The 19,744-nt window shown below is 31.3% G+C and overlaps 1 protein-coding gene across 3 annotated transcripts; it reads left to right on the top strand.

Annotated features, from left to right (window-relative positions):
• The first annotated feature begins 1,158 nt into the window (after nucleotides 1-1,158).
• On the top strand, nucleotides 1,159-17,823 carry LOC130452443 (facilitated trehalose transporter Tret1-like). 3 transcript variants are annotated; one of them, XM_056791725.1, is made up of 11 exons: nucleotides 1,159-1,181; nucleotides 6,549-6,569; nucleotides 6,625-6,736; nucleotides 7,692-7,827; nucleotides 9,757-9,942; nucleotides 10,456-10,554; nucleotides 10,740-10,942; nucleotides 12,208-12,423; nucleotides 13,601-13,787; nucleotides 15,017-15,157; nucleotides 16,345-16,659. In XM_056791725.1, exons 1-11 carry the CDS (start codon nucleotides 1,168-1,170, stop codon nucleotides 16,569-16,571), a joined length of 1,542 nt encoding a protein of 513 aa, XP_056647703.1. In that variant the 5' UTR covers nucleotides 1,159-1,167; the 3' UTR covers nucleotides 16,572-16,659. The 3 variants fall into 3 exon arrangements, with proteins under 3 accessions (XP_056647703.1, XP_056647705.1, XP_056647704.1); XM_056791727.1 differs by lacking the exon at nucleotides 16,345-16,659 and adding an exon at nucleotides 17,641-17,823 and having other exon boundaries at nucleotides 1,169-1,181; nucleotides 6,642-6,736; XM_056791726.1 differs by having other exon boundaries at nucleotides 1,169-1,181; nucleotides 6,642-6,736.
• The last annotated feature ends 1,921 nt before the right edge of the window (nucleotides 17,824-19,744 follow it).

Below are 19,744 nucleotides of genomic sequence, written 5' to 3' on the forward strand. Positions count from 1 at the left end.
AAACAGACATATACAGTTTTGTTGTATTCTCTGCACTTCTGTAGTATTACTGTGATAGCAAATAATGCTTCTCTAGTTCCTAATGCAAACTGCGTTTCATCTAGTTGTTCTTCACATTTTCGATTTATTCTCTACTGGATTATTTTCAAGAGTACTTTTAGTGTGTGGCTCATAGTGATTTAAGCCAGTCTTTTGGAATTTCCCCTGTTTTATAGATTTTGTTGTACAATTTTATAAGATGGATCAAGTTCCTATCATTCAAAGCCTTTAAGCATTCCATTGGAATGTTGTCAGGTCCAGCTACTTTTCTGGTTTTCGAAATTTTTATAGCTTCTGTCTGTCCGCTTCCTTCTACCGCGTCATCTCGCTCTGCTGTATATAGGCGCTTGCCAAGTAAGAGCTCTCCAGGCACCTTTGCTAACCAGACTAAGATTTGCAAGGTAATATTTAGATTGAAATTTAGAAAATTGGTGCCAAGTTTTATGTACGGATGGGACAAGAATCAGTCTAAGAGGTCCAGATGAATGAAATCAAATTCAAAGATGGCGATGAGAAAGATTTGCGCAGTCTTTTATCATTCCCAGGAAGCCGTTCCAAGGAGGGTCTATCATGTTTTGGGAAGAAATTTGTATTAATGCCCGCACAGAATTAGTGTCTCTTCCTAGACCCGCCCTTAACGCAGCAAGATACATAATTAACATTTTTGAAAATCATGTCGTATCGATTGGGCCATTTAGTGGTGATATATTTCGTTTAATACATGATTATGGTATACCACCCGTTGCGGCAGATGTTCTGAATTACCTAATCGAAATTGGAAATCATACCCTGAACTGGCCACCAAGAAGTCCAAATATGAATCCTATTTAAGACGTCGAAATCCATCTTAATTATATTAATATTTTTATAAATGTAATAAATAAAAAGTTATTTGGAAATAGTTTTTCGGTATTAAACAGTATAATTTACAAGACGATAATCAAAGTTGATATCATTGTTTGTTCTACAGTTAAAAGAAAAAATAAAAATCATGTAACATATTTAATTATAGATATTTTGATCGGAGTGAATAGATATCCATCGATAATTCTTGACACGATTCTTGATAAGATTATTTTTTTTGCAATACTCGGAAATTTACTATATGATCTTATTCATGAAGTGACAATGGAACAGCTGGGGTAAGTGAATTTTTAAATTTTTATTTTGGATTTGCAAATAGGTAAAAATTATTCCAATTAATTGTTTATAGCACGAATAGTAGATAGTTTTTTTGAAAGTATAATTTTTCAAAAAGTTAGGTCGAAAAGTAATGGGGAAAAAGTATTTATGAATAATCCATAAAAAGTCAATTTTATTTCGTACTAAACTTTATAAACAAAATTATTCTGTCAACTTCTAGGGGAAATAAATACACGCTATTTCATTTGAAACATTCAGGAGAAGTTGTAACCCTTAAAGGGCTAAAGAGGAAGGTAATATGATATGAGGCTATAGTAATCCTCAGGTGCATTTGGATGTATGGTTACTCGATTGCTCTCTCCTTCAAGTATTGTAATAATCTTTTTTTTTGTGAATATTTTGCATTTCTCGCCATTTCTGATCAAGCTAAAAAAATATTTCTGTCATATGAGTCGTCAATCTTGATATAGATTCCCAAAGGAAAATTAAATTACAAATCATAGAAGGTTTGAATCTATCTAACCAGAGATACTTTAAGGTTGTTAAAAGAAACTTTGGACGATATAGCAACGTATTTTTGTTTTGCAAACGACTTAAAAAATGATTCAACTACAGTTGGTATGCTTCGAGAATGTTTTTGTTGATTCTACGTAATTTCAGTGAGTCCAATATAAATGATTTTCACTAATTTGTTCCCATATATTTTTCGTCAAGAGCATGAAATTGTTTAGAGTGCCCTGTCCCACAAAACCAAAAAGCTGCATGTTAAAATTTTTAATAATTTGTTGAGAGATTTAGTGACTATTGTATAGAATATTGGTTCGATTTTTTTCCAGAAACTCAACTGTTTCATTTAGATGCGCTCAGACCACTATTTCTTATAACTACTTTATATATAAGCAAAAAGAATCTTCGTTTATTCAATACAATTTAAACACCAGATACATTATTTAATAAAGAGCTAATTGTTTCACAATTGAAATTTTTCAAAAGTAGAGTCTTCGAGATAGTTTTAACAAGAATTTTTAATTTATAAAAGTTATCTACAATCTTGAATCGGAGACAATTTTTTGATAATAAGTTACATAACCAAACATTGTAATTTTCAAAAATCTCAGATAGTCTGATACAGGAAAGCTCTGTACTTGGAAAGATCGAATCATACCAATTAATGCAATGACTAAACGTAATATTTCTAGTAGATTATTTGGGGTTACTACTATTCACGCATGGGAAGAAGGAAAATTTATATTAAGTGTGAAAATGTAAGAGCTCACATTGTAGTGATGGAAAATGATTCGTCTTCTGAGGTTGATGTTCCTGAGTTATTCAAAAACTTCTGGCAAACAAATGCTGTTGTACCATTTGGAATTGACCGTTGTACGCTGCTCTAATAGAACGGTGGCGACATGTCCATGCGAAATAAACAGGCAACCATTTGCTTCGAAGTGTTTCGTGTGCAAACAACTCAAATAGCACTCGTATGGCAACACGTTCTTAGTACTTTTATCAATAAAAATGTCAAAATTTATTATGGCAAGGTCAGATTTGACATATTTATATCGGTGCTGCCATATCTCAAAGCATAAGTAGCAACTCTCGTAGTATTGCTGTAGAATCTTCGGAAAATTTTTCATAAGTTAGATGGAAAATTTATCCTGTGAAAAATCAAATAGACGAACAGAAAGACTAGATTAAACAAATTAATATCTGAAAGCTTTATGATACATTAGAGGAGATGAGATAGCAACTTTATCAATTTGCTAGTTACATCGTTTGTCTCAAGTACTAGTAAGCATTACTTTTTTAAGATTAGATTTATCAAGCAAGATTTAAAGCGAATTTGAATATCATTGCATTTCACACCAAAAAGGTGGTAATATGTTTCGATGTGAGGCTGGACATTTAAAACTATTAGCGTAGTCTAAGAGACCTTTTATTAATAGAAACACCAACATGCATTCTTACTGTTCACTCGCGTACATAATAATTGGTTATCATCCTTATCAGGCCGACTTTCAAGAACAAGGAACCCTAGGCCTAGCATAGAGTGGAGCCCTTTTCTCAACATACAAGATTACATTCTAAATGGAACAAAATAAATTCGTGCAACTTCACTGAATCATGTAAAAAGTTTCACGTAGAAAATAAACTTGTGCAGAGTTTCTATCAAAACGATTTTTTATTGAAACATTGAGCCTAGTGTGTTAGATAAAATTTGTTTAACTATATTATAATTCATTTAGACCACCCCTCTCATATATTTTATAAAGAAATTAATTACATAATTTATTTTTTTTTCTATTATTTAGTTCTTAAGGTACCCCTAGCGCCTGGAGCCCAAGGCCTGGGCCTCCTGGGCCTATGCATAAAGAAGGCCCCTGGTCTGTATAAAAAGAAGGTCTGATTATTATGATCTCAAAAAATACGATATAGAATACTATATAAAAATAATACTAATGTGTGAAGTGGATCACTCCTACTTTTTATAAATAATTCATAGAACAGGCATCTCAGGGCTTAGAAAATATATTAAAAAGCCATAAATAAGATAAAAAAATTAACAAACTGTGAGATTTCACAAAAACATACATTCATTTATTAAAATTCAATAATTTTTTAGACGAAATCAAATACAAGAAAAAAGTTTTAGGAATGATTCACATTTGAGGAAAATCAATAGTTCTATTTTATAAATTTCTAAGCAACTACAAAAATTCAATTCATAGCTTTCTTATTTTTTGAGAAATAACTACTGCAAAAGAAGAGTTATTGTGGTTAAAACACAGTTCAATTTTGATATGCATGTTATGAGTGGTCTATTAAAATAATTTTGCAAAATGTTAATTTGAATAAAGACCGAAGCAAGTCGGAACGTCAATTTTACCTGCATTTAAAAAAACTGATTTCCAATTAGAACAGACCTAAAATGAAGACGATTTAAGAACACCTATCCTAGATATGAGATCGTTTTATGGAACACCCTGTAAAGAATTATGAACTTCAGAAAATAATCAATTTCTGTGATCACAGGGGTTACTGATCCGGATCACTTTCCAAACATTCAGATCATAATCGAGTAAGCTGATCATAGTTTCTGAAGAAGTCTTAGAATATGCTGAGAGTAAACAAAGGATGAGATCGTTCGTGAAAATTAACGAAGACAATTAGAAATAATCACATAGCCAAGAAAGCGTATAGATTCAAGGAATACGATTTGCGGAAGTTTTCCATTAATTCTCCGGACGCCATTACCATTTGCGATATCCTTGGCTCTCTAGATGTAATTGTGCGTACAACCACACTGGAGAAGGACAGCATCCGTTTTATGAAACAGATTGACAAAAGCGTGCATACAGAGAATAGGAGCTACTCAAAATGGTTGTCTTAGAAATCCATTTTTAGCTATCTCAATTCCTGCTCTAAACAGAATAACATTTTTGGTAGACATCCTTATAAAACGCCGGATTACTGGTAGAATTTGACAGTGTTAGATTATAGAGACAAAATTGTTTCGTAGTTGAACAGTAAGGATATGGCGTTACAATATAAACTATAGATATTATTAACAGCAGAAAAATAAGGTTAGTGAATATGGAGATTACAATTTTATCCAAGGAACGCACTCATTGAGTAGACAATTATTCATGCAACCAACCCTTTTGAAACTACCAATTTTTAAACGTCTTCTCTACACATGATTTAGTACTTCGAATAGCTTGTAAATTGACTTACGTTAGTGAATATCAGTATTGATAAACCTTACCCTTATCATAATAAAAGAAGAGGACATCTCAAGGTCGAAACTCAATAAAGATGAAGCAGCACATTTCTAAGAAGACCAAATTTTCATAAGCTTCTATAGTGACTGACATAAAACTTTCATTCGTTCTTTTTTCTACGCCCTATCCTTAATGTATTTAGTATTTCATCGATTTGAAGCGTAGTTTATGGGAAGAGTCAAAAAAGTAAATAAGCGTTAAAAATATTGCCATGACGTTAACTTCATTTCACGCTTTACATAAACTAACACAGATGATTAGTGCAATTGGTCAACATCTATTGAAAAAAATATTAAGTTACCATTGAGTTTGATATGACAGCACATGAACTGATTTGACTTTGATCAGTAATTCGATTTAGGCTGGAGTTCCGAAAACGGGAACCAACGATTGGCTTCAATTTACCAATTGGCTCCAATTTTTACCAGATGTTATTATAATATTATATATAATATTTTGTTACACACTAGATGATTGACATAAAAGGATTTTTGGCACCTCGCAAGGAAAGGGATGAAAAAAGATTTTTCCTAACCTAACCATGTATTTCCAGTAACTGATATTTTGTGCCTATATTTAGATTTTTCATGACACAAAAAATTTCGTAAATTCCTTCATCTAACACGGTCATATTTTTTCTATGCTTTTGGCGATATCTTTCTTTAGGTAAAAATCCGATTTCCTTACACCAAAGTAGACTACTCGTGAAACTACTTCTTCCTATCATATAGAAATGGAAAATATACAGAAGAAGTTGTTGATATAAATACTTTTTCGATTTACATCGTTAAGTGCGCAATATTTAAGTTTACCGCATGCAGAAAAATGTACAAGTCGTTTCGACGTACTTCGGTATCGCTTCTAGTTGATTCGGGTGGAGACATTCTTCAATTGAAACAACATGGAAGATGGAAATCCACTGCAGTTACCGAAGAGTATGTGAGCAATTCTCTCAACATACAAATAAATAGTGCTTCACGAATTTTACAAGGAACTAATAACAGCAGCTTTTTAAACCAACCTTGTACATCATATGAGAATCAAGACGACAATTTAAATTTACAAATATTTACCACTTAAATGAAACTTTATCTGGTAATAAAACAGACTGGATCGAAAATTTACATAAGTCAACCCAACAATTTTCAATATTTACATTGCGAAATGAAACAAAAACATATCATTTAGTTGTCAGCTTTTTTTAATATCGTTCGTTATTAATTGTAATTTACCGAAGGAATTGGCGGTCAACTTTTTCTATTCGTGAAAAAAATTGTCGCACTTGTTGCATAATTTACTATTATTATTATATTCCCAAAACAAGGTTTTCTGGCATCTGAAATCACTACAAATTAAAAAGATAATCTCTCTCTGTAATTCTTTTCATATAGGCCGCCAATCAATTAATTTCAATCAGTTGTTTAATATCACGATCAAATTATGTAATGCTTATTATATAAATAAGATAAAATCATAAATACTACTTGAAAAATTGAATCTAAATTATCTTGATTATATTTGACTGTACGTTTTTTTATGATATTTAAAATGGAATAAATATTAATCGAAAATTTTTGTTTTAAGGGCCAGCATTATAAGTTTAAGGTGAGTATTTATTGTTTTAAAATTCTATATCTTCCAAATATTGTTGCTTAAATAGAAATATTTCCAATAAAGATGACGAGGAAGAAGAAATACCACAAAATTTGATTAGCAGTAATAAATCTCTCAACGTACCAGAACTTGATAGCTGGAAATGTTTGTTACCTCAGGTGAGTTTTTAGAGAATATTTCTTATTTGGCACCATATATTTAATAATAAATTATGAAATTAAGTGTTTCCCACCATAAGACTGTCTTGGTATGCTTCACTCGAAATCAAGCTATGACTCCTAGAGCTTCTTACCAGGCTGATTCTACTATTCCATTCGTCGACGAATTCAAATATCTAGACATTGTCTCAGATTATTACTAAATTATTAGAGACGAATCACATCAGTTATATTAAAAAAATGCGAAAAACCTATAATTCTGTTAAAAGTCTTAAATAGTTCCATATTACCTATACAGAGTGACCCACGACGAGTTAAAACTATCTGTATATGGCAAAATACTTATAGTAAAATCATGAAAATTTCTACGTTTGTGTTTTCAGATACGATTTTCTTAACTAAAATATTTTCAAATATGAATTTTAATCTATGTTGAAATTTTTTTTATTTTATTCGTGGTGTGTATAAAAAGGGTTCAAAGTTTAACTTCATAAATATCAAATTTATTTATTTTTTTAATGTTTTCTGTAAATTTTTAGATATGCAGGTGTGGTCTAAATTTTATTTTGATCCGTTGGTACAAGCACAAAGAAATTGAAAAGGATTTTTCTTAATATTGTCATGTTTTGTGAGAAAAAAAAAACAATTTAAATTGTATTAACTAATCCTATTCCAACTTTTAGTCGTTTCCGAGGTATTTGAGGTTTTAAATTATTATTGTATTTTTTAACAAGTTTTAATTTTTTATGTATACTTTTACTAGGCTTACTAGGCAAGCTCAAATAAAGCTATTTTAGATAGATTTCTTTAAATCATGCACAATGATTAGTTAAGAGAAATGTTTGTGGCCAATAACCTAGTCTGAGAATTTAAAATACAAAAAAAGTAGTGCTATTTGATGTTATGTTTATTTATTATATGTTATGTATATATTTCTCGCTATTTCATATTTCAGATATTAGCAGCTATCGCAGCCGCCTCATTCCACACAGGAAATGGAATGTCAATGGCATATTCTGCAGTATTAATCTCACAGCTCGAGCAACCTGATAGTGATTTCAAAGCTACCAATACCGAAAATGCTTTTATGGGTGAGTATTTGAGATCAAGTTTACTCTAAATAATAAGCATAAGGAAGTGTAGATCAAAGGGTTGTCTGGAAAGTTTCTGACATTTTCCATCTTCAATTTTTTAACATAGTCTCCTGTGAAGTCCATACACTTTATCTAGTGATGCGTCAACCTTTTTAGTTCTTCCAAATAATAGTAATTTTTCTTCTCGTCTAATGAAAATTTCTCACCTGTAAGTGAAACTTCGAGGTAGGGGAATAGGCAAAAGTCGCCGGGGGCTAGATAATAACGAAAAGCACTTTGTTTTTCTTCAAATGTGGTAAATTTTTTGTAATTTCTGCCTCTATTTTATCAAGCAATGACTATACCAAAAAGTGGTCATCATCACCGATGAAGCAGTTATCACCTTATTCGAAGCAAGTTCTTCCTTTGCCAACCACTGTCATTACAGATTTATCGTTTCAAGAGTGTAATTGTGAATTCTGATTTGTACTATAGTTATGAATCGAAGCCAACAATTTGAGGCATTTTGAGTTAAATGCACAATAAGACATGGCACCCAATGTGGGGATAGCAATATAATTATTTAGTTAATTTATAGCAAATGCGTTCATTTGATACGTGGATTGCCTCTTTTGTTTATCTAACCTTAATTCAATGGTAGTCCAGTACTTTTTGGTAAACTTTTTCGATGGTTTAGCTGGTTGTCGCAGTTTTTGGCCGTCCCAAGAGTTCGTCGTCACTTAAACTGATACGGTGATGTTTGAATTCATCTTTCCAAAATTTTACGGTTATAAATAATGTTACAGAATGTTCGTACACAGTGTCCAGCTCCTTTCATTTGTGTAAGGTCTATTTCCGAGACAATTTTCACAAAGACGCACGATTATCAAACAGAAACTAACCATCCAAAATAACTGTAAGTGATAATCCCTTAGCAAATGCGCAATATTCTTATAATCTTATTTTAACGAGTGTAGGGTGAGGCCCATTTTGAAATATTTTAATCCTAAGCAAATGTTTATTGTATCATATGTGATTGTTCATTATGACAAAATAATATGAAAAAATTTAATGAATATAAACGCATATATTGCTAATTGGAAATTTTGCTCAACATAATTGTGACTTTTAGGTGACAATCGTCACTTAGGTGTTACGTAACGTTTGAGGGAGGGAAGGTGTACAGAGAAACGTTACGGCATGTAACATCAGGGGACGAGTGTTCAAAAATCTTCAACAAAAAGCGTTACGTAATACTTGAACGATCCCGTGCTAAAACAATAGAGTTGAACTGAAAAAGCACCGTTTCAATACTGATACTTCTTTTATTCTACCTCTACATCAGCACTGTCTGATGCTCGTCTCGAAAACTAAGTTATCGTCTTTTGAGTGATTGAAGGTAAACAATTCACCTTCAGTCTGAAGACGATAACTTGGTTATCGAAATTAGACAATGTAATTGTGAGTTTTGGTATAGTTGTATCGTGAATAGTGTGTTCAGTATGAATATCAACAACGGATCTAGGAATTCCAGTTAAACCATTTCCATAGTTCCAAGAATTTCGGTAAAAACTTTGACAAATTCGAAATAAAAAATTGGAAACAATGATTTCGAAGATAAATTAATATGCTGCAAAACAAAAGAAGAAGTGTTGGATTTATTAGAAGAACAAGAGAAGAAAGAAAGATAGAAAAAAGAATTAAAACACAACGGACGCGAAGAACAGAAAGCTAAGTTTGAATAATGATGTAAAAAATGTGATGTAGAAGATAACAACAGACCCGAGATTAATGACAATAATCGAGTGAAGAGAGAAAAAGAGGTATAGGTAATGGTACAGTGAACAGAGTAGTTGAGTGGCGACGAAATAGGATACGATGAGTTTTTTAATTTTTTTATCCGTATACCATTTTAACGATTTTCTGAAATATTTTCAATTTTCTTAGCAAGTATTATAATACTGGTAGCCCCAGTTGCCTCAGTGATGAGTGGTTTTCTGATGGACAAATTGGGCAGACTAAACACGATTAAATTAGCCGTTATTCCTGGTGTAATAGGATGGACGATAGTTGCACTAGCTCAGAATATACAAGTAGTTATTGCAGGTAGAATTTTAATCGGAACCGCTACGTGTAAGTATGGACTAGAATAGTAATTATAAACAGAGCTCATGATTTGGTTTGTTGTATTTGAGTCTACAAATAATTGGGTTAATGGATTGCCACATTATCAAAATATTCCCCAATAAATCAACACTTTTCCATTTCTGATATTATTGCTGCTTGTTTAATGTTATGTTTACCGTGATTGAACGTACCTCGTTTCTTCATATTACGCCTCGATACTTGAACAGCAGTTGTTTGTGCTGTCTGTCTCAAAGTTCTATTGCTAGTGACGTCAACGCTCCAGATATTTGAACATTTATTATAAACTATATAAACTACCAAATTATATCTTTTTCACATCATCTTGATATGTAGTTCTCAATTCCGTAATTTTCATTTCTTGGTTAGAGGTTATTGCTTTGCTTAATTTTATAGTCCGGATAGTTTGATTTCCAATCTTCAACCAGAGACAACACAAAGTATTCGGGTTCACCTGCTACACTTGAATTTTCAACAAATAAAATTCAGCATTATTTTTAGGTTTGGGCACAAATCCGGCGATAGTATATATGACCGAAATTGGAAATCCTAAGATAAGAATGTCCTTGATGCAACTTGGATCTGCGTATGCTTCCTTAGGTATGTAAAAATACCTATTTTTAGAATAATTTCATTTTGGTTGAAGAGATAGCGTCCAGTGACACAAGTGAAGTTTAATGCTCTCCCAACCTTTCTGTACTATGACTATAAAACGTTTTTTGTTGGAAAATTACTTGCAGTAATTATTGCTCTCGATATGAATATTTATGAAACATTTGTTTCAGGTATGATCATCACTTATTTGGGAGGATGGTATATGCACTGGAGAATAGTAGCATGGATCTCCAACGTATTTATATTATTAACTGGATTATCGGTCTGTTTTATACATGAGAGTCCTCTCTGGTTGATTTTCAGAGGAAAATTTAAGTCTGCCAAAAAATCATTGAATTGGTTTTACAAACATCAACCAAATCCTGCAGGAAATGTAGGTAATCTATTCATAACATAAAATTTCTCTTCAATCATTTTATTGTAGTAATTTGGTCTAACAACACATAGAATTCTCTAAACTTGGGTTGAAAACAAACTTGATACACCATGTTTGGATCATGACTATGTTTTCGGGAATGGAATATATTTCTACAAACAATACTGAAACAAGATGAAAAAAAACCTAAAGGATACATTCTGTTAAATAGAACGTGTCTTGTATCTTTTATCCATCTCCCAAAAAATATTCTTTAAAAATTATTTATACGATATTGCAAAGTTGTGCCGCTTAAATCAAAAAGAATTCCTGTTTTTCAGTAAAGAGAAATAAGGATGTTAATAATTTTAATCGATCGAATAAATTAATTAGGTTTTATAGGATGCTGAAACATTTTGTAATAAAGAATATGAGTATGACACATCATTAGAATTGTTTCGATATTTACACTGTTTATGCAAAAAAGTTTTGATTTATTTGAAGAGGAAGAGTAAATACATAAACAATTTGTTTGTGTAATAGTGTGACATTGTTAATACCAATGCAAACTTTCATACAATCTTTGTTTTGTGGATGGATGTTACTTTTTTATACCGTAAATCGATACAAATGCTGATACTCTTATGATAAAAATGCTGGAGTATTTCAAAATCCCAACATTCTTCCAGAGTTAATGTCTTTATACGAATTTATGGTGACTTATAGCGCTATCTTTTAAACAAAATTTGAACGAAGCAACATATCTTCAATTAATGGTCAAGAAACCGCACACCTTAATTGCACAGTAGAGCTGGGAGGCAATACGATGGTTGTTTCGACGTAAAAAGTAGTAAAAGAAGATATTTTTTTATAATTATTGTCTTTTTTCAAGAAATTATTCATTCGTTATACACTTCGTTCAATATACACTCTGATCTAACCTGTTTGACTCTTTAACATAATAGTTGCTGTCTTTTCCCTCGAAATAGGAGTTTATGTGTAGGAAGCAGAAAAATGTAGCTGCTAATTTTGTCGTTTCAAATACTTCTCATCCAATTTTCCTTTTCCATATGATAGTTGTTCTCATTTTATCATTTCTCTGGCACGTCAATTTCATATTTGTATCCATTTACATCTTTGTTTGTACCTTGGTATTTTATAAGCTTTATTTGGGTACCTTTCCAATCATTCACGTGGGTGATTGAGGGACTATTCTAAATTTTTCTTACTTAAGATCATAATTTTATTCTTGTCATGATTTCGAGTTGAACACGTATTTTTAGGGAGAAACCTACGCTGATCTTCAATTCAAGATACTGAAAAAACAGGAAGAAGAAGCTCAAGAAAAACGGAAAAATAAAGGAACGCTTGGAGATTTAGCGAAAGAATTTATGAAACCCAGTGGTTACAAACCACTGATAATAATGTGTCCATTATTTTTCTGCCAACATTTCTCTGGAATTTACATCACCATGTTCTACTCCATTACTTTTATAAAGGTAAACAATTTAATTCCTATTTTCCGGATTATTTGTGTGTGTGAATATTTGAATATGTTAATTAACTCATCATAATAAATTTGATTTGATTAGAGCAAAATATTTAATTTCATTGTGAAATCTGCATTAACGAGTTTAGATATTATTGGTAATAAAGAAAAAGAAAAATAATCATAAGAGCTCCTACAAATCATCGTTTTTTGATCTAATGGATGTGTTCTAATTCGCTGACTGAAGATTTTTTAATAAAACCAATAAGTATAATTTGTATATATTGTTAAATCTGTAAAATTCTTAGAGATTGTTGTAGGCAATTCTTCGAAATGGGAGTAGCATATCGCTGCTTTATCGAAAAAATTCTGCTCGTTTTGCGATAAGATCAGCTTCCAAAGATCTGAACTTATCCACCTCATTTGACCTCATTGAGTCGCATTTCTGATATGCTCTTCCCTTCTGGGGTACGTGTGATGCGACTCAATTTGAGCGAATCCTCAAACTACAAAAGAGAGCTGTTAGATATTTACTGGTGTATTTATTTAGTTATTTGTGTGTTCGTTTCATAGATATCCTCAAGTTCTTGACTACAAATTGTGAACAATTTTTCGGCAATAAAAATTTTTCTTAAAGTTTAAAGAAGGTGAATTAGAAGACGTGGATTGATGGAGTGGCCACCGATCTTACTTTCTTAGATTTTTTTCTATGAATATGTTTAACCAGTCAGTTCTACTTTAATCGACCAGACAATTTAGAAGAGCTCATGGAACGAATGACATGAAATGATTTGTCTAACTCCTTAGATGAACGAAAACTCTAAATCAGGTCTACCATTGTCTTGACCTTGTCAGATAGTGAACGGTACATAGCTAAAATAATTTCTGTAAGGAATAGGTTTGGTTTAATAAACTGGTTAGTTAAATTGAAAATTATTATTAGAATTAGGTTACTGACTACTGAATTAGAATCAAAATTAGACCAACAGCCAAGGACCAATTTCAGGTGGAATTGGTTCTTCCTCTAAATAGGCAGAAATGGATGAACTCCTCACAAATGTGGGATATGTATTATTCCTGTCAGCGATATTTTCTTTCACGGTATTGTTTATTTTAAGTGAATATTTGAGGACCTGCTTTCATAAATGAATATAGACCATGCACTTTTTTCTAAGAATTTTTTTTAGGAAGCTGGAACTAATATTGATGGATACTTCGCCTCGGTGATGATTGGTGTGACACGTTTTATAATAGCTACTTCTAATGTTTTGATTCTAAAATACGTCAACAGACGAACAGCTATCATAGTTAGTTCATTAGGAATGGCAATATTTATGTATATTTCTGGACAGTATACTCTTTGGATAAAAGAAGGCGAGTAATTAAGTACTAAAGTACTAAAAGACATTTATCTTGGAAGAATCTTTATTTAAATTTGTCAATTTTAAGCCCTTTCGCTGCGGATGACACATTTATCTACCATTGTTTTAAGCAGTTTCTGTGCGGAAAAAGTTCGACCTCATTATTTGTCATATCCAATGTTTCTGAAGCATAAGTCATGATAGATAAGATTTGCTTTAATAATCATTTCTTTACTTTCATACATTTTTTATTTGCAAAGAATGCTCTGTTCACTACTTGTACCTTCTCTCTTGGTTCTTCTGTCCACTTTCCATCGTTCATTATTATTACACGTAGGCACTTGAATTTATTTACCACCTCAAACTCACATCTTCTAATTTTCACATTTTCTATTCTTTCTTCTATTTTCTTGCTACATTTCTTACTTCGTCTTTTCATCATTAATTTTTGAACTGACTCTTTCATATTCTCTTCTCTCATTAATTATTTTAATATTTCTTCTATTACATTTTTATTATTTGCTACTATACTTATATCGTCCGGGTGTGCTATTACTTGATCCCTATGGTTTCTTATTTTTCTTTTATTAAGATTTTTTGTTACATTATCGAAGAATAATGTTGTTACTGTGTCGCTTTATTGCACCTCTTTTATTTTTTATGAATTTTTATGTTTCATTACATTGTATTTTCATTCTGGCGCTCAAATTTTCTATGGTCATTTCTGTTAGTTTTATTAACTTCAGTGGGTTTCTGTATTCAAAAGCTTCACTCAGTTCTTTCGTTTTGTTTTGTTACAGTCAAAGTGGAAGTAAGTCTATGATACTTTTTGTATCCTTTTCATATTGTAATGTTTTTTTTTTATTTATACTCTTTCTATTCGTTAGGTGAAATTATCAATACTGTTTCTCACGCTCTTAATTTATTTACACTACAGTCAACTTACTTATAATAATCAATTTATCACTAACACTCAACTAATTTATATAATTTATTCAAATTCTTCGGTTACTTTTCTATTTCGTTCCATTCACTATGACCATTTACTATAAACTAACGAACTGCTTCAAGCAAACTCGTTTATATATCCATAACGAAGTTCTCAGAAATACTAGAAAATAGAGAGACAAAACAAATGAATTCCTAGAAATAAATTCGAAAGATACAATGTAAACAAATCGCCTGCTATATCGGAGACGAGTTGATAACTGTATATAATATTATTTTATTATACATTTTCAGGAGAAACCACTGCAAAATGGGTTCCAGTCGCTTCTTTATTGATGTATGTGGTATGTTCTGTGACAGGTCTCATGTTTCTACCGTTCATGGTTATATCAGAACTATTTCCATTAGCAATAAGAGGAGTTGGTTATACGATAGGTTGGTATTTTAGTACTAACAAAAAATTTAGGAAAGTGACGATAAATTTCAATACAAAAATAAAAAAGTTAACAACAAATTTGAAAAGCAATAAATGCAATAGAAGAAAATAATTATCCCCAAAAAGTGATAAACAAAATATTCAAGCAAAGGGTAAATAAATATTGTAATCAATTGAGAAACTAAACATCAAAACATTGAAAAACATTTTCTTTGTCATATGTACAAGGACTTTCTCAACATCTGTCGAAATATTTCAATAAATATGATATTGGTATAATTCATAAAGGACATTATACTTTATCCAAATATTTTCCTAAACTAAAATCTAAAACATCTAAAAATAGAAGAATTAATATTATATGTCAAGTACCTTGTCATGATTTTGACGCTGTCTACATAGGACAGACATCTCAGTATTTAGAAAATAGACTATAAGGTCATCAGTACGATAAAAAAAATAAAGTTGCATTAAGGAGCCACGAAATATCAAACAAACTTACATTCAATGATAAATATTGAAACTGAATCAAATACACGAAAAAGAGAATTTTTAGAAATGGTTCACATACATAGGAACGAGAATGTTATGGTAGGTGAAAAAGATCTAAATAATTTAAATAAAATTTATGGTTCTATTTACAAATTTTAATGGAAATACGAAATTTTTGATTGATGGCTTGATTGACATGTGTACTAAGGAAACATTAATGTTTCATCTTAGGGCAGATTTTAATTTTATTTGTAGTTTGATATTCATTATGTCAGTAATCACTTTCGATTGATATAACTACGAAAATTGTCAGTATCAAGACAAAAGTGGGTCAAAACTTTAAAAATTCTTACCAATTATTTTAAAATGATTTTATACGAAACAGACCTGAAATAAAGGTAAACCATCATAGAAATATAAAATAAAATTGACACATTTGGTATACAGTACATAACTTAGACCACTTCTCATTCTTTATTTTTCAATTACTCCAATTTCCTTCGTTGATTTTTGCCATAAATTCAGAAAATGGTTACGGATTCTCTTACCGTGGTCAAGGATTTCTATTCATCAATGTTTTACTGTTCATTTAGATTAATTAGAAATTATACCAATTTGAACTCATTGATTATATGTTTCAAAGAATCTTCGGGAACAACGTATTATTGTAATTTCATAAATTTTTCTCTTATAGGTTACAGCTTGTCGATGTTGTTCATGTTCGCAGCATTACAAAGTTACTATGGTCTGAACGCAGCATTGGGAGGGTCAACAAACCTACAATGGTTCTTCGCTGTCGTTTGTACGATGGGAGCCGTTTATACTTATATCTTCCTTCCAGAAACAAGGGGGAAGAAATTAAATGAGATTACGGAAAATTTCCAGAAGGGATGGTTATATATTGGAAAGAGCCATAAATAACAAGATTCATCAGTTTAAATATATGGGAAATAATATTTCATGTTGAATATTTTCATTAAATTTTTAGGAAACACCTATTTGTATTCTATCATGATTGTTTTATACGAGTTGTAAAAAAATATCATTTCCATTCCTCTCTAACCTCTTTTTCAAGTAATAATGCATTCGGACAAATGGGAACACCAAATTTGATACTTAACTATATTCTTTAGTAAAAGGCAATTAGCGTTTTTTTTGCGGTGCAAAAAATGAAGTCGCTTTGACTACGGTTACTTGAATTTTGTAACGCGGGGGCTTTCAACCCTTGTAATTTATTAGTTTTAGTGGACAACTATATTCTGTATTTAAAACTGTCTTTTTTTCTGGTTATACTCGAATAAAAATTACATGTTTACGTTGGAAAATAACGGAGATAAATTTTAATTCAAAATCGGTAATAACGCCAATTTTACGTTTTGGGAAAATAGTAACTTCGTTATATACATACATATAAAAAATATAAACATTGTTTTTAACTTAACATACCTACCAATAAGAAACAAAGGAAATCGTTTAGGCACCCACCTTTTTACTGGTATAACCCTTTTATTGAGACCAATTACCAAAGAAAAACAAGTAAAAAAGTCGTCGCTCTCTCGGCGCAAGTGACTTCAGCGAGTTTTTCACTATTTCCAATCAGTAAATATTAAAAAACGTCTTAATTTGGGGATTATTCAGATTAAGATTCACAATTTCTTGTATTCTTGTGTTGATCTGTAGCATGTAAATGAAATTTCCTAATAATGCCTCAAAGTTTATTCGTTTTTGGCACATCTAAAACTAAATACAGGAATCAAATGCAAAAATTCGAGCTCGCTACATGCTTTCTGTGAGAAGATATCGCTGCTACAGACAGACGGACAGATGGACAGACAGAGGTACGGACAGACATACAAACGGACAAAACGCTTTTGTAAAAAATTGCGACAGGATAGGATAGGACTGGCGCTTCTGTTAGACAAGCTTTAAGGTTACAAAAAAAGTCTTCTTGTTTAGGTTCTCATTTCCCTCAGTTATTATTTTTAAGCAGTCGGTGTAGTGGTGCTGCAACATCGGACAAAGATAGTACGAATCTTCTGTACCAGGCAGTTATTGTTTAAAAGCATTGTGACGTCTGACCTTGGTCCCGGTAGGCATCTCGGGGATGGTCGTTGCAAGGGTAGAAGCATCGCGTTCGATCTGTGCTCGATTTGAAAACGATGTAGACTCCTGTTTTTCGACACATATGGTTTATGACACGAGAAAAAAACACGTCCGTTTCAAACCGCTACTGCACAAATACTATAATAGTGACGGAAGCGTGTTTCGGGACGTGCATAGACAAAATATCTAGATACCAAACGCACTACTCGTTTTTTACCCCACCCGTCTAGCGAGCCCTCTAGGCGCGCAGTCTCGTTATTTAATAACCAGACCTCGTAATCATATTGGGCTTGAAAAACAAAAACCCTTGCTTAAGACACATATTCTATAATGATCTTGTTATTGATAATTTATTTCTTTTTTATAGTACAATTAAAAAACCCTAAACTGAAATGGATTTATACTATAGGATATATATGGATTTTGAATTATGATAATTAATTGTTTTGATTTTTTTCAGTGTACATAATAACCGCGTATTCTGTTTAGCAAACAATCATCAAGTGTGTATTGTTATGAAAAATATAACGAGCAGAAGTAGAACAGAAACAATAGACGAGTTTCAATGACTAACCTGTTTATACAACAATGAGAGCGATGAACAGAAATTCGATACGTAAACCAAATATCTTACTGTTGTCTTATCAAATTGAAATAATCATTTAACAAAGAAACGTATATTTAATGCGAGTTTATATCACTCAATTAATATATCTATGGGATGTCCTCAATGTGACAACATGCAATACTGATATCATTTTTAGTCGTGAAATCGTTCATTGACTTTTTGTTACACCATGTAATGATTATTAAAATACAGCATTAACTATACAAAAGTTTTTTATAGACAACTTCAATATATAATATCGTTATATTAAACAAAGAATGTAATTAAATTTTTTGATGTTACATAGTATAAAATTTACAATAACATAAAAAGCGAATATTAGTATACCTTGGTCCTCTTTCAAATTTAAATTGTTCATTATTAATTTGGCCGATAAAGCTTTTTAACTATCAGATTCGTAATGCAAATTCAGATCTATTGAAAAAACTACAACAAGAGAACATAATTCTTTCGAACAACTATAAATGCAAATTCAACAGAAATATTAACAAATATTGTAATGAGCACACTATTTACACTATCACTCCACGAACACTCACAATCACACCGTTTGATGCACGTTTCGATAACCAAGTTATCGTCCTCAGAGACTATAGGTAAACACCTTGGTGTAGTAGTAATGTGAATATCACCAACGGTTTCAGAAATTCCAATTTAGGAGCAAATATTATAATCAAATGAATAGCAGAAAAAGCTCTAACTATAAAAATGTAAAACACTTCTCTCTATAGAATGTATAAGAATATTCTCATCAAATATCAAATTATTTTAGTAATAATAAGTCATAAAGTACATGACACTTTTCGAGAAATATAGCCCAGCTCCTTTAGACATGCAGGTTTCAAAGACCTCTTAGCAAAGTCTTCATTTGATATGACTGATGATAATAAAGAGAACAAGTGTTATCTCTTAACAATAATAAAAAGAAAATAAGCTTAATATCAAAAGTGTGCGGAAAAGCTCATTGCAAATTGAAGCTAATTCCTTCAGACATGCAGGTTTCATAGACATCTCAGCTAAGTGACGGTTGCTGAACCAGAAGATCGTTAAAAACTTATAAGGTTAATTGCAAGCCACGATTTATCAAAAACGTGTAATTCGAGTGAATTAAAAGACACGTTACGTTAGAAACGCAGCGTTAATTAATAACAAATCTTGTAACTATTCGATTGAGTATGGTCAAAATATTTCATCATTTGTATATCCGAATCATGTAAAATACATGTATAGTTCAAATATCAATTGCAGATTATAAAAACTTATATAAAACCGTTGTCGAAAATTTTGTTTGATCTACCATATCATGTTATGAATTTATTATTTTTACAAATACTTTTAAAAATATATTATATCTTATGCGAGA

Source organism: Diorhabda sublineata, chromosome 1 (genome assembly GCF_026230105.1).
Source record: "Diorhabda sublineata isolate icDioSubl1.1 chromosome 1, icDioSubl1.1, whole genome shotgun sequence".
NCBI lineage: Eukaryota > Metazoa > Arthropoda > Insecta > Coleoptera > Chrysomelidae > Diorhabda > Diorhabda sublineata.